The following is a 16306-nucleotide window of genomic DNA, read 5'->3' on the forward strand; positions in this document are numbered from 1 at the left end:
TTTACAGAGTGGTTACTATGTAATACTATGCGAATTGCTGATGACTTCCAGTTTTTGTGATACTGTCATCATTTGAATTTTGTTCAGGGATGAAATGTTGATTTCATTTATAGGTCCTTGGTCAAGGAGAAGAGTGGAGAGGTGGTGATGGAATTAATAGTATTGGAGGGGGCCAAAAAGTCAGATTAATGAAAGAAGTTATGGAACAGTATGCCAGTCAAGAGGATCTGGTTGTCTTGTTTACTGAATGGTAAGAGAAATAACCTGTGGATTTTTCAGTTTCTATTAAATTATTTTTTAAGAGTTGAAATCCATATGTGCAGATTGTATATTCAATCATTTTATTCACAAGGAATCATTGTTTTAAAAAGTAAATTTTATTTATAATTATAAAACCATGGTCTGTCATAGGTATGTAATATGATCAAATTTCATGAGTTGCCAGAAACACCAGTGAGAAAACGAACTAACGTTTTTGTGAAATTCATGTTTTAATATTGATTTAGAGATGGAGTGAAGATCAGGATGAGTTTTTCTATTGAGGAGAGTAACTCACGGGATTCTGGTCCACCAGGAGGAAATAGATCATGTAAAGTTATCAGTGAGAAGGAAGAAAGCATGTGTTTATTAAGAAAAACCTTTCCAATGTGTAAATCTCTTTGTTTACTACTTTACTTTACTCCTACTTAATTTTGAGTGTCCACTGTCTTTCTTTACCTTCTTCTTATGTGTTTTTAATAATGTCAAGTTGTCATGAATCGTTTGTTGTTGGCACCTTCTTCCATTTTTCTCTACCATTTTTTATCTTTATGGTTTGGTCATTGATTGCTCATTTGAAATACCCTTGCATTTTCCCCTCTAACTTAGGAAAGTTTATTTATATCTCTCCCTCAATATGAAAATCCCAAATCATAAATTATTCTAGATGAAGTAAGACTAATGCTTTTTATGCAATGGTGTAAATAACAAAGTGAGAAATTTTGACATGAAAATAGATAGAATGAATTCCTCGTGTCATCAACACTTAAAAGTTTTGAAAGGATCCATGTACCTGCCTCTTTAGAATTTCTCTAGTGTCTCCTAGGGAAAGAAAATTAAGTTCTGCTTATAGTTATTTATTCTTGAAACATGATATGTGGTATAGCTGGTATTAACTTGTGTATCGGGAATTTTTCTACAGAATCTATTATTCGTTTATTCTTGGAAAAAAAGTAGGAGGTTATAACTGTTTGGATGAGATATTGACTATGTTTTGGTTTAAAATTACTGTGGATTTCAAACAACTATTTTGGTCATCTTGAACTTGCCACATGTATATTTTGATTTTGACCTTGAGGCAGAGTCTCCTTGTAAAATTTACCACATATAAGCCAGTAACGGTTTTAGATTTTCAAGCCTCTTTTTGTATTTTAGGAAGAACTCGTTTTGCTCTACCTTAACTCTCCTATCCCATTCCCTCTCCTGCCACCCTCATCTAAGAGTTAGCCTTGGAAGAAACTGGTTTAATAATGAGCCAGTTTGTTTCTAATGAGGAAAGAGACTCTGTGACATATCTGAAGACTGACTGAAATTGCATTTGTTTATTTAGGTGATACTTTAAGACCCAGCTTGATAAAAAAGATTACAATAAAAAATTTTTTTAATTAAATTTTTTTTAATTGGGGAATATTGGGGAACAGTGTGGTTTTCCAGGACCCATCAGCTCCAAGTCAAGTTGTTTTTTTTTTTTTGTTTTTTTTTTCAATCTCATTGTGGAGGGCGTAGCTCAGCTCCAGGTCAAGTTGTTTTCAATCTAGTTGTGGAGGGCACAGTTCACTGGCCCATGTGGGAATCGAAGCAGTGACGTTGGTATTATGAGCGCTGCACTCTAACCACTGAGCCAACTGGCCGCCTGACAGTAACATTTTAATGGAAGGCATGTGTGTGCCTGGTGCTATTAGTGTTTGGAATATATCAGTGAACCAAACAGAAAAAAATTCTGACATCTTCCTCTGAGAGAACAGCCAGCTAACTGAAAACATGCAGGTGCATCTCAGCCAAGCCATTGTCTAAGAAGAATCATTAACATTTTCTTCATCATCACTTACCTAGTGTGTCTTGGAATAACCTACGGATGATGAAAAAGTGAACAAGGAAAAGAGGGATGGAAAATTGGTGCCACGTTAGAGCTTTTTCCCCCTCTTATTTATTTTTTTAAGCAACACCTTTAAAAAAATTATTGTATACAGAGTGATCAATGCAATTGATGATTATGGAGAAATGAATTAGGCTGTTTGTAAATTGTTTGAAATAGGATACCCATTCTATAACAAAATTGCCAGTCTCCTAACTACACTTACATCTGGTGGAGGCTAGAATTCAGAATGTATTAATTTTAATAAACAAATTCCTATTACTTACATGATTTTTTTTTTAAAGGACAATTCAACTATAATCATTAGCTTTTTGGAAGCATGGGTCACTACTATATGAAAAAAATACAAAGATTTATATACTTAAAGGTTTATTCCTACAAACTTATATCTGTGCTGAGTACAGTAAAATATAAACCAGCAGAGGTCAGATCCTAAAATAATCATGTGATGGAATCCTTTTGGCTATCAGATAAATGCCTAATAAAAACTTTGGTTATTTGTTTTATTCTTTTTCTTTTAGACATAAGAAAATTCTTCAAAAGAAAAGTAGTTAGAAATAAAGTTGGTGCAACTATTTGAGTGTGAATTTGAACTGAGCAGACCTTTATATTTTTTGGTGGCATTAAATATTAACGCCATTAATCAGAATGCTGATATGCTCCATTTTGAACGACTCCCAGTATATGAAATATTTGAAAGACGTACTCGGTGGTGGTTATTGGCCTCACCAAAAGGAGGATTTCCTGTATGAGAATATCTACCCAAGGATTTATTTAGATTATTTATAGAAACTCCTGATTCATTTAAATATTTGTTTAAAGGTGATTAACTGTATGACTTTGAAGTAAGGTAAAGGAATTGACTTTGTAATGTATAGGCTCTTGCTAACTAATGATAACAGTAAGGAAAACAACTTAAAAGACTGGAATGGTAGTCAATGTTATAATACAAAAGTTAATGTAGAATTAAAATGAATATAAAATAAAGCCATTATTATAGCAGTTTTCTAGGTGGCTCTGGTCTGGGAGATTGATCCAAAGTAAATAAACACTGGCTGAAAATTGAGGGGTAATCTTAGTCACACAAATCTTTGCTATTAGCCTATATGCCTTATCACCTTGATCGTATATTGCTAGCTTCTGATCACTATTTCAATTATAATTTCTTATATATTTCAGACAGTGAAGCGAGAGGCTGTACCTAATTTGCATATCATTAGGGTAAATAGCAAAGAATCAGTAAATATTAGGTAATAGTAAATTGCATCAAAAGAGGGAGAAACATCTTTCAAGAGGGAGAAATAAGGTGGATGCTTTGAAACTTTTTAAAGATTGTTTTCTTTTTTCATTTGGAGCAATAGAATAACTACTAAAGGCAGGAAAACATCCAGATTTTCTAAATCTCAAAGATTGAGATTATTAAAACATTGAATTTAGATTAGAAACTATGAAAATGATGCTATTGGTTCTAATCTGTCATATGTCAGCCAATGTTTGTTTCTTTTGGCTGCTAATTATTATTTTGTGGAAAAAGTGAGATCAGTGAGCAGATTTTTCACTTTACATTCAAGATACAAGTCTGGAGCACAAACTGTGATCCAGACATTAAACGTACCACTATAGAAAAAGAGACAAACACATATCATACCCTCAGGGAATTCTCATATTATACTAATTCTGCAACCAAATTGAAGAAATCTACTTGGAAGAAAAAATGTGTCTTTCAAAAACTTGAATGTTGACATAATCTCCTTAGAATCATGTTTTTCAGAAAATTGTGAGAGATTGCTTTATTGGAACAATTTGCTAATTGTGGAAATATTTTTATGATTTTGTTACTGTCATAGGTATACTTATGACAATTATAGAGGTAACCAAATCCTGTCTTATTTTTTTTCTAGGAAATTAACATTTTATGACTCATAATTCAGGTAACATACCCAGTATACCTGAATTTTATATTGTCTTACATAGTTTATATAGGACACAGAGTAAAAATTTTCTGAAAGCAAAGCTTTTCAAGTATGGTGGCTCTAATTTTAACAAACTATGGCAGATTTATTTGATGGACTCCTCCATCCTGGAAGTGATGACAATTTAAGTGTGCAGACACAAAGAACGTAGTCATTAGCGATAGACAACATTTCATTATATGAGGATGAAGGAAAACCAAAACACATCAAAGTTCTCAGTTTCTATACTGCTTTTTTCTTTTTTCCTTTTTTTTTTTTGAAGGAAAGATTGAGTCATTAGCTGTCACTTAAATATATCGCACTGCCTTCTGGCTTATCCAGAATAGTGAAATACCTTTAGAAATTATATAGGAAATAAGTGACTTTTATTTTTTCAAATTGTTCAAATGTTGTTGTTAATATTTACTGAGTATATTAGTTGGAATGTTGGAATGAGGAAGAAACAGATTATATGCAAAAGAAGCATTGTGTGTTTATGTATATCTATATTGGTATATGTTACTCTTGTATGACATTAATTTGCCTGTTTTATGTGTGTAGGTATGTGTGTGTATACATATACATGTATACATATACATATATATGTATATATATATTTTTTTGTTTTGTTTTGTTTTTGTTTTTGTTTTTCCAAAACCAGATTATTTACTCCTTGAATTTTGTTTGTTTGAGTAAACATGTACTAAATATCTGTTAAGTGCAAAATATGGTGCTAGCTGCTGAGGCCAGATGGAGGGCTGACTGATGGGGGTACAGAAACCTTGCTCTCTGGATACAGTTTTCTATCATAGATTTCTATAGGCTGTATTTGGCATTGTCTAGCTACGTAATAAATTCTAGGGATTAAAAATAATGTGTTTTTTTTATTCATTGACTCAGTGAATAGTTGTGCACCAAATATGTGTCAGATTTTAAAGTACTAATGTTGCAGATATTAAATTTAACTCTTGTTTTAAAACTAAAGGGAGATTTTCATTAGTTAAACATTTGTTTTTAATTTTTATTTATTTATTTTTGTTGGGGAACTGTGTGTTTTTCTAGGACCCAACAGCTCCATGTCGTCTTTTTTTTTTTTCAATCTAGTGGTAGGGGGCACAGCTTAGCTCCAAGTCAAGTCACTGTTTTCAGTCTAGTTGTGGAGGGTGCAGCTCACTGGTCCAAGTGGGAATCGAACTAGCGACCCTGGTATTATAGGCACTGCACTCTAACCACTTAGCAAACCGGCCACCCCAAGTTAACCATTTATTAACTGTTTATTTAAAAAATAATGAGACTGATCCAGAAACAGCCAGTGATGATGATTCATGGCCCCACAGGTAACTAGCCGTATGAGCATTTTGATGTCTTCCCACGATTCTCTCTGTAGCTGCCCTCTCAGCAGATGTCACTCCAGCCGTAGGCCACTCTCAAAAAATAGTCTGGAGAAAATAACCCTCCATCTAGGCCTTTCCTCACTGACTCCTACCTCTACCCAGCCCCAGTAAGAGTTCGCTGTTCAGGAAACAAAATTATATTCCATTTGAAGGAAAATCCTCCCAGGAATATTTCATTTTTAATGTAAGTACCTACTTTATACAAGCTAATTCCTTCCCCTTCCTCCAAAATTCCTCCAATAAATTGTAATCATTTTCACTGTGATTTTATCGCAGTTTATTCTGCAAGTTCAACTGGGTGGACATTTTCAACTGTTTTTTCTTTAGGAGGGAGCATTTAGGGGAGGTTCCATAGTATTGGTTTATGGTATTAATTAGCTATGGAAATATGTACATGTATTTAAGGTGAAGATATGATTAAAGGTATGTTGATACTTGTGTGCTTCAATTTCATCAGACTTTAGCTTTTAAACAGTAGCCTCTAATAATTTGGATAATTATAGCTTTGGGCTTAAATTTATAGCGTTGATGATGAAGAAAGTGTTAGATTGGGGAGGAACAAATAAAAAGGATTAGGGAACACTTGTTGCCTCTTTTTGGATACCCAGTAGCTTTTGCTTCTTGTGGAGACTTGGGATGATTCATTCATTCTTTATTCATTCATTTGTTCAACCAGTATTTATTGACCATCTTCCAAGTACAAAGTAGAGGAATACACACATGAATGGAGACATGGATCTGGCGTCTGAAAGAAGAACACGCAGTTTGGTACAAGACAGTCACTACCAGTATGATGAGAAGCAGAAAATAAAATGTTCCATGAAAGGGGAGAGGAAAAGAGCTGTGGGAGTTAAGAGGAAGGAAACAATCTTTTCCATTTATAGTAATGAAGTGGAGATTTGAAGAGGAGGTGACATTGAAATGGGCCTTGCGGGGGAATAGTTTGGACCTGACTGGGAAATGCCATGCCAAGCAGAGGAAACACCATGAGTAAAGACATGGATGACATCAAAAAATTTAGTTTGGCTTCAGAACAGGCTATTTAATGGAAAGTTATTAATGTCAGGCTGAGTCATTCAGACTATTTATTTTATAGGCCAGGGTAGGTAAACTGTTGTGCAGCTCACTGCCTGGTTTGTGTGTAGTTTTACAGGGACACAGCCATGCCCATTTGTTTATGTAATGCCTATGGCTGCTTTTGCACCACGACAACAGGGCTGAGTCATTGAGACAGAGACCAGGTGGCTCTCAAAGCTTAAATATTTCTGTAAAAGGCTAGATAGTAAATATTTGTTAACTCCTGCTTTAGACCATATTTGAGAACCATTGATCTGGTCTGCACAAAATGGTTTTCAGGAGAGGGTCAGTCTTCATTTGAAATGGAGAGGGGATGAGTAATATGGAGGCTTGTAGGGTTTTTGCATTAATCTAGTCCACTGTCTTCTAGTGGGAGTGGAGAGGAATCGAATGCTAAATAGACTAAGTAAAAAATTTGATGAGTGAAGGTAGGAGGTAAGGTCGAATGAAAGATTTTCAGTTTGGGTGACGGTGTGGTTGACGGTGCCTCAGAAACGGGGAACACAGAGGACAAATGGTGATAGGAGTTTCATTTATGTCTTAGGAGACAGAACACTGACAAACGTGGTCCAGGACTCAATATGACCTCATAAGGTGAAACCTTATGGTTTTGGCAGGACCCAGGAAAATTTATCACAGTAAACCATGGAACGGTTTATTTTCATTATTTAAATGGACTGAATTCCTATGAGAGTTATTTTTGTGAACTTTTTACATTAAAAAAACAAACGAAACTTGACTATATGGGGTTTTGTGTCCAAAGGAATTTTAAGTCGAAATGCTGTGTTTCCTTTTGAAAAGTTTTAAGTCGGTTCAAAGAGATTTTCTAAAATAGTTACCCGCAAACACAGAAATAACACGTGCCACTGGAATAAAATGGGAATGTTTCAGCAACCTTACATTTTTTAAGAAATCAAATTCTCATTTGAATTATGTGAAGATAATTATTGCCTTCACAATTTGCTTTGAAATAATTGTGTTCTGTTGTAAAGGTAATGCATGCTTATGAAATACTAAATTATAAAAGTAAAAGTTGCCACAACTCCTCTTTTTTAAGCTATTGACTTCTGTTAATAGTTTGAGGTACACTATGCAGATATTGTATCCTTTGATAGGGTTTTAAAGACAGAAAACATTTACTTTCCAAATGTGCATTCATGACTTTGAATACGTGATGCTACCTGCAAAATTTCTGAGTCACTTTGGCCCAAGTCTCCAGTCATATGATTCTGACATAGTAGGTGCCTTTCCATCTCCAGACAAGACATTGGGGTTAGTTACTCTGCAACTTGTCTGGCAGCCTCAGATTCAGAAGGTGTGGTTTGTTTGCCTTGCTTCTCACGGCTCAGTTACCCATAAAACTGGTCTTATTCATATAAAAAAAAAAAATTATAACAACTAATAGTATTCAGGAAAATATCCTTGTTAGAAAAGAGGATTATTTTAGGAGGCAGAATTTGAAACTTATCATACTAAGGAAATCAGTCGCACTTATTTATAAGAAAAACAGAAACTTGATATATTTATATAAATTATTTTGTGACATCAGATTAATTCATTTTTTTTAAAAATATAAACAGGCAGGGAAAAGTTGGTTTTAGTCAGATCAAATTTATTCTGTTTTAAAACTTATCTTAAAACATGTGTATCTGGCTGAAAATAAAATTATTTTAAACTACAGATTGGTGTAAACATAAAGGGGACTTTTCCTCCTGCCTCTCCCCCTTACTTCAGTCTCTTCTAGTAACAATAATATTAATTTTTGTTAACTTTATTAATTGTTTTAGTGTACCATGTATTGTTATTAATTTTTATTTTTATTTACAATAACTTGATGAGCTATAGATGCTACTTTCTCCTCCATTTTATACATAAAGAAACTGAAGCATAAAGACTTTAAGTAACTAAGTTGTCTAAGATTACTTAGATGGCAAGTGGCAGAGCTGGGGTTAGAAACCCAACTGGCATATTTCATGTGGTATGCCCTGAGTCATTTTATGATTTTGTTATTAATAACATTAACAGTTTCTTGCCTATTGACGCTGGAATAAAGGAAAAACTATGTACCAAAATATGTATAATTTTGAATTATTAGTTTTCTTTAATTGAAATAAAAATAGATGATAGCATTTAAATCCTCTAGGACAATTTAAAAGGAAAAGAAATAGTCTTTCTCCAATCCCGACCCTATTTTTACTATTTACGACAAAATTAGGTAGGCATAATTTAGTTGCACATTAACAACATTTGAATCTTCATTTGTTCGTTTGTTTTTTCTCAAGATTCAGAAGTAGACTATATGGTGAGGGTATATATGTCAATTGTGTTTTACTTGTAAGGTCTGTTTCACCAAAAAGGAGAAAGGGAGACAGAGAGGAAGCAGAGGGCAGACCAAAGCACAGGACCTGGAGATGACAGACTGTCCACTCACATTTCATTGGACAGACTTTGTCATGTGGCCATATCTAGCTTCGCAGTAGTCTTTGGCAGGATGGACATGTGCTCATTTAACACGGGAGATTCTGTTATGAAAATAAAGGCATGGGAATATATATGGGTTGCGGGAGGGGACAGTTAGCATCTCTGCCACAAGTGTAAACTTACACTGTTCTTGCTAAAGTAATTAAACAATTTCATTGGGTTCCTGCTTTTATAGAGATGAGCAATAGTATATTTTATTTTGATAAAATAATTCATATAGGGAAAGTTAGTAAATGTTGCCTGATGCATTACTACTGTCCTAGCGTATGTAATAAGCCCCTCGAGAGCAGGTCTGGCTGAGAAAGTCAGGTGGCGCAGCCTCCGTACTCTTCTGTCCAGGTGGCGCAGCAGTGCTTCCCAACTTCTGACTGGAGGAAGACCTGGTGCTGGTTGCAGGAGCATTGGTGTGCTCTTACTGTTTCTTACCTGGGATGTTAAGTCATTAAATCATCGTTTTTGGAATCCTATGGCCTTGAAGTGTTCTGATATAATAAATAATAATAATAATGATGATGATGATGCAAAAGACTCTGTGGTTGTAGCAAGAATAGAGAACACATTGCAGAGTGGAAACACATGCTATTAGGTAGTGGCTTTTATATTTCACATTTTGTTAAGTCATTGTGTTCTGTGAATAGACTATGAGGAATAAAGTCTCCGAAAAACTATAGACATTAAATCATGGTGTCAATTTTTACATTTTTTTTTTCAAATTTATTGAGCTTTTAAAAGATGTGCTTATCTGTACACTTTATTTTAGGATTACAGGCTAACTAGTGATTAAAATATAAATTTAATATATAAATAGTGATGACATTTAGTAGTTGGACACTTTTTTTCAAGATAAGGAAATTTTCAGAAATAATGGATGGGTACGAATTAAACTAAACATTAGGCAGTTACAGTGGTAGCTTCTGTAAATGATTGTATCTATATTAAGTTAGATAGCAAGTTACTGACTTTTTAACGTTTAACATTTAATACTGTGTTAGAATTTTGATTTTGGAGAATAAGTGATTATTAAAAAAATATTAAGACTAATACTAAAGAAAGCTGTCTTGTATTTGGATCTCATTTGCCAATGTAATGCAAACACTAATAATTTAATACAATCCATATAATTTAAGCTGAGGGAAAATTGTTTGGTATAGTCTATAGATAGTTGGTATTAATCTTGTGTTGGATTGTAAATTCTGATTTTTATTAGAAACTGTTTCTTGGTTTCTGTGCCTAAATTCTGAGAAGTGTATTTGAAAACTTGTTTCCCCCTTACTAAACAGCTTTGATGTCATATTTGCTGGTGGTCCAGAGGAAGTTCTAAAAAAGTTCCAAAAGTCAAACCACAAAGTGGTCTTTGCAGCAGATGGAATTCTGTGGCCAGATAAAAGACTAGCCGACAAGTATCCTGTTGTGCACATTGGGAAACGCTACCTGAATTCAGGAGGTAAGATCCTGGCAGAAAGTGTAGTGTAAGTCATAGTAGGTTATAAATATTGATGAAACAACCTGTTTTCTTTGAAATATGTAACTATAGACACGAAGTTTTAAATAACCATTATCTTATTACTATAGAAAAATTACATCGGTTTAAAATCCACAGTGTATTTTATAGTTGACAAAGCCTTTTCCCACATATCATATGATGTTCCTAACAACACTTTTATTCTTTTATTATTTCCAAATTATAAGAGAAAACCCATGTTCCTCTAATTTAAGTGACTTTTCCTACAGACATTCAGTTGTTAACGGAAAAACAACGTGGATCTGGGTCTTCTGATTATAGTGTCATTGAGAATTTTCTGGCTGTAGGACAATGCGTTTAGTAAATTCTCTTACTTAGAAGAAAGTGCAAGCTACAATCATATAGCTTTAAAAAATAACCATTATTTAATTTTATCTGTATTTTAAATATATTGTAGTAAATGAGTGATTTGTCTTGAAATCACTACTCAAAAAGATTCAACATTGAGTGTCTGGATATACTTAAAATGCTGCATTAGCTATGCCACCATGAATTAAAGGAACAAATTATCACATTTCCCACCCTCCTTTCAAAAACTAAACTAAAATTTGACTTTGGACAGTATGACTACAAAATGTTTTACTTAGACTGCAGTTAAATGTATATCCAGAAACTATAACTAAATAAGACAGGGGACATGTTAGAGAAAGTTGGCTCTTTGCCAACTTGGAAATTGCAAGCCACATTGGGAGAACAGATTTTTAGGGGTGATTTACATATCTATATCTGTATCTATATCCATGTCTATGTACATATACCTGTACCTATACCTATACCTATACCTGTATCTATCTAACTGTTGCTATTCAGTCTAGTTTAAATAAGTGCTGCTTGAGATAGTATATGTCTGAATTCCAGGCTTTGCTAGGCCACTTACAGAAATGAAACCTTTAGCAAGTAATTTGCTTTCTCTGAGATACCTCAATTTCAGCTCTATTCATCTGTACTTTTTATTTCAGTAACCCATTCTTACAGTTGTACCTTGGAATGTTTTCAGCCCATATAAATATTACACTTCTAAAACCTTAAATTCCAGTTTATGCTGTTTAGTTTCAGCTCACTTTTTCTCTCCATCTCAATACAACTACAGTTCATGGTTTTGGGGATCTCGACCATTTTCTTTTCTCCGAATCTATTGAGACCTTTGGATTTTACTTTTGTATTCAAGTCAGAACCTAGGGTTTGCCTATTGGTCACTCTGTCCTCATGGTCTTAGCAGTCTTTCTCTCTTAGATTTCTAGCTCATACACTGACAAAGCCTCTCCCTAAGAGGACTTCCCACTTTTGACTTCTCCATCTGAATGCTTGAATTGTATAAATTGGTGCTGTTTCTACCTCCAAACCTCTAAACTGTCAGGTCCTCAGTATGGTTACCTTTTAACTTTCCTAAGTCCTACGTAGTTTAAAACCATTTAGCTATGGAACTCTGGGATGCTTTATTTTATATTTATTAATTTTTCCAAACATAATATACATAGTGAAATATCATATGTAAATTCATCTAGATAGTGATATATCTACATAGGAATTTAATTACATATAGATGCACAGTACTGTGGAAACAGCAAAAAACTGCCAAGTGAATACCTTTGTAAGCAAGTTTAATTAAGGAAAAGGTGTTTTTAAGTGGGAAAGAGGTCATACAAGGACATCAAAACATATTCCTTATGCTTTCTGTCATCAAAATAATTAAAGAGATAGTAGAAAATCTAAATACATTCGATAAAAGTTTATGTAATTTCATGAATGATATATTGAAAGCTATTTAAGGCACATGAGTTTCATTTCTAGGTATATCATTTCATTTAAAAAATACCATGGAGTGTGAACGTATTTCCTTCTGAGGAAAATTTCAGAATATTAGAAATTTTATTAGTTTGAAATAATATGGCAGTTTAATAGAAAATATAAATCATAAAATATATATATATGTCATATACTATGAAAATGAATGTACAGTTGACCCTACAACAATGCAGAGTTAAGGGCACTGGACCACCCCCCATCGCCCAGTCAAAAATTCACATAGAACTTTTGACTCCCCCAAAACATAGTAGTCCCTTGGTATCCGAGGGGAATTGGTTCCAGGACTCCCGACAGATAGTAAAATCTGCAGATGCTCAAGTGCCTTATATAAAATGGCATAAAAGAATGTATACAGTTGGCCCTACACATTCATGGATTCCCAGCTTTGGATGGAAAATACTGTTTTTGATCTGCAGCTGGCTGAATCCAAGGATAGGAAATCCAGGAATATGCAGGCTGTCTGCATATTTATTGAAAAAAATCCACATCTAAGTAGATCCAAGTAGTTCAAACCCGTGTTGTTCAAGGGTCAACTGTAATTCCTTGTAAGTTTTTAAGGAAGTTTGGGACTTATGAAAAAGATAAGGTTACATAATTTCTGAAAACCAGTAATATAAACCATTGAAAATGTCATGGTCTGCTTGCATATATTTTTCATCACAGAAGAATAGTTTTGGGATTAAAAATTGCATTATTTTTCAGTGTTTTTGGATTTTTTTATTTTTATTTAGTAAAAATAACAAAAATGAGTAACCAGTGATTGGTTTAGCCATGTTTTTATTTTGTTTTGTTTTCACTAGGTAAAAAATATTTCTGGACCTATTTCTTTTAATTCTTTTATTCTTAAGAGGCAATTTTAATTTTGAGGGTAAAAAATTAGGTTTCCTTTCAATTCTCAGGAGTAAAATCGGTCCCTTTTAAAAAGTATTGCATGTCAATGAAACATTGCAGCTTGGCAGCATTTCTGAAACTCAGAGGAAGACTCAAACGAGGGAAAAGTGATCCTGTTGTCTGTCTTTTACAGACAACTGTTATTGGCGAGTTTAATGCTTATGCTCCAAGGCCAAGGGGAACGATCCAATTTTAGACTTCCTTTCTCCAGACTATGACACACGAAACCCAGCCGGAGAATGGTTTAGCAAGTACAGTAATGACTAGTTCAAGTAAAGAAAAACATCCCCAAATGTCCTAGGTACAAAATTTCTTTGGGATATTTGCAGTCAGTGACAATTCCAACATTCCTTTGATTGCGTTAGCATCTCTGGCACTGACATTAAAACTACCGTAGTAGAGATTTTCTTATTTCAGAAACAGAGAATCCTCTATAAAGGATCCAAGAAGAGCATTTTAGAAGGCTAGAAAGAAAATCTGTCTTATTCTGTTCCTTTCCTAAACTCTTTTTCCCTTAGGAGCCTTGGAAAACATTAGTTCCCCCTCTTGTATTGATTAATTTTGGGACTGTGTTTATTCAAAAAGAGTCTGTGATTTGTAACTGGTAGTAAAACTCAATTCTATTATAATTTATATATAAAACAAAGGACTGTCAATAACTCATATTCTCTCATGATGAGCTGTGAAGTTCCAGCCCAAGGATTACACCTAATGGCTTTATAACTGTGTAAGAGGACAAAGGGATTAATATACCATGTTTCCCCCAAAATAAAACCTAACCAGAAAATAAGCCCTAGCATGCTTTTTCAGGGTGACATCCCCTGAACATAAGCCCTAATGCATCTTTTGGAGCAAAACTTAATATAAAACCCCGTCTTATTTTCAGGGAAACACGGGAGAGGTGAGTTTTGATCTTTGAATGCTAAATTCTTTCTCTGTTGTATTGCAGGATTTATTGGTTATGCGCCATATGTCAATCGTATGGTTCAACAGTGGCATCTACAGGATAATGATGATGATCAGCCCTTTTATACTAAAATTTACATCGATCCACTGAAGAGGGTATGTAATGGCTCCCATTTTCAATATAACCTCCTTGTCCAAGATGGCTACTGGAGCTCCAGCCATTGCATCCACATACTGGACAGTTAACAGGCAGAATAGTAAATAAGTGCCCAGCTCAGTTTTGTCAGCTCTCTTTCTCGCAAAATACTTTCTTGTACTTTTCTTTGTCCGGAATGTATTTACGTGGCTACACAAAATATGCAAAGGAAATTTTGTCCTTTATTTCAAGCATATTTATAGAACTCAGAAATCTGAGTTCTGTAATTAAGGGGGGTATTGTTGGGGACAGTAGCAGTCTTCCATAGTCTCTAGAGAAAACATTCCTGAGATTGAGTTAAATGGAACTTTGGAGAAAAATAAAACCAAAGTTCTCTAATTTGAGAATATTTTTAATATATTTACCTAATATAAGTTAATGTTTCATAAATTTACTATTTAGAACCGATACAGTTCTAAAATTTACTGCATTGTGGGTGCTGTCATTAGGAAACAAGTTCTTTTTAAAGTACATTTTACAGTGAGCTTGCAACTATAACTGTTTTTGTTTCTTAGATAAATACTTCAGTCATCTAAATATTTTCATTAGACACTTAATACTTAAGAAACTTTATTCTTCAAATGTTTATTTTTCTTCATCTTTGTTTTTTACTTTCCCTCTTGTGAGCCTGGCATGGCGAGCCTGAGGACTTGGTGTCTCGCCTGGAGGAGAAGCGTCTGATGCTTATCTTTTCTTACTGTGATTCAGCTGTGGAAGGGCTTTGAGTCTTCTTTAGTCTTTGTTCTAGGGCTTTTAGTCTTTGCACTAGGATGCTCCCTGTGAAATCTCACTGCTAGGTTTGTGATATTTTAAGTTGTATAAATCCTGTTTAAGTTTCTCTCTAAGCATAACGTTTTACCTGGTTAGCATGTGTCTTAGCCTGCTTGGATTGCCACAACAAAATACCAGAGACTGGGTGGCTTAAATGACAGAAATTTATTTTCTTACAGTTCTGGAGTCTAGAAGTCTGAGATCAGGTTGCCAGTATGGTCAGTTTCTGGTGAGAGCACTCTTCCTGGCTTGGAGATGGCTGCCTTTTTGTTGTGTCATCACATGGTGGGGATGGGGGTGGAGAGAGAGGGAGAGAGAGCTCCCTGATATTTTTTCTTATGAGGGCAACTATCCCATTACCTGAATTTAACCTTCATTGCCTTCCAGTAGCCCCAATTACAAATACCATCACACTGGGCGTTAGGGATTCAACATATGAAGTTTGAGGGACACAAACATTTAATCCATAATGGTATGAAAAGACAAGTTTAGAGATATCATTGTGACAGAGCAATGGAGCTGAAAAGCTGGTGCATTGAGAATCCTAAGGTTTGTCAAGCAGATTAGTCTTTATGATCAGGTCAACTAATTACCAACCTATTAATAGCAGTCCTGCAGTTATGCTGGAATAATAACCCCCAGCCTCAACAGTTTAACCGAGCAGAGGTTTACTTCTCTGGTGGCATGTCCATTATAGGTCAGCAGGGCTTTCTACTTGTTGTAGCCCATTGGGGATCCTGGCTGATGGAGCAGCCATCTCACTTCTTGCTGGTTCCTGTGCCAGAGAGAAGGCGCACACATTGCCGGAGATTCATTTTACCTCTGCTAACGATTCAATGGTCAAACTTAGTCAGAACTTGGAGAGTGGAAATATTTGGATATTTCCAAATGAACAGTATGGATACTTTCCCATACCCTTTATCCTCCAATTTAATCAACTGTGAAATTAAATCTTTCTGTCTTTCTGAAGAATATTAATGGAATAATTTACAGACAGGATCTTTAAATTCCCCAAGAGAACAAAGTATACTAATATGTATTGTTTACTGTTTTTGTTCTCATGTTCAATACTATCGCTTTTCTTGTTTTAGGAAGCTATTAACATCACGTTGGATCACAGATGCAAAATTTTCCAGGCCTTAAATGGAGCTGTAGGTATGCTTCCTAAATACTGGA

At 34.6% G+C, this 16306-nt stretch overlaps 1 protein-coding gene across 2 annotated transcripts in view; it reads left to right on the forward strand.

Annotated features, from left to right (window-relative positions):
- Positions 1 to 16306, forward strand: part of PLOD2 (procollagen-lysine,2-oxoglutarate 5-dioxygenase 2) — a 97075-nt gene that overhangs the window by 41679 nt on the left and 39090 nt on the right. For both annotated transcript variants that reach the window (XM_019716707.2, XM_019716706.2), the window contains exons 3-6: positions 114 to 250; positions 10319 to 10482; positions 14207 to 14319; positions 16222 to 16285. In XM_019716707.2, coding sequence (XP_019572266.2) covers positions 114 to 250; positions 10319 to 10482; positions 14207 to 14319; positions 16222 to 16285 — 478 coding nt within the window. The remainder of the gene's footprint in view (positions 1 to 113; positions 251 to 10318; positions 10483 to 14206; positions 14320 to 16221; positions 16286 to 16306) is intronic.

Source organism: Rhinolophus sinicus, linkage group LG01 (genome assembly GCF_036562045.2).
Source record: "Rhinolophus sinicus isolate RSC01 linkage group LG01, ASM3656204v1, whole genome shotgun sequence".
NCBI lineage: Eukaryota > Metazoa > Chordata > Mammalia > Chiroptera > Rhinolophidae > Rhinolophus > Rhinolophus sinicus.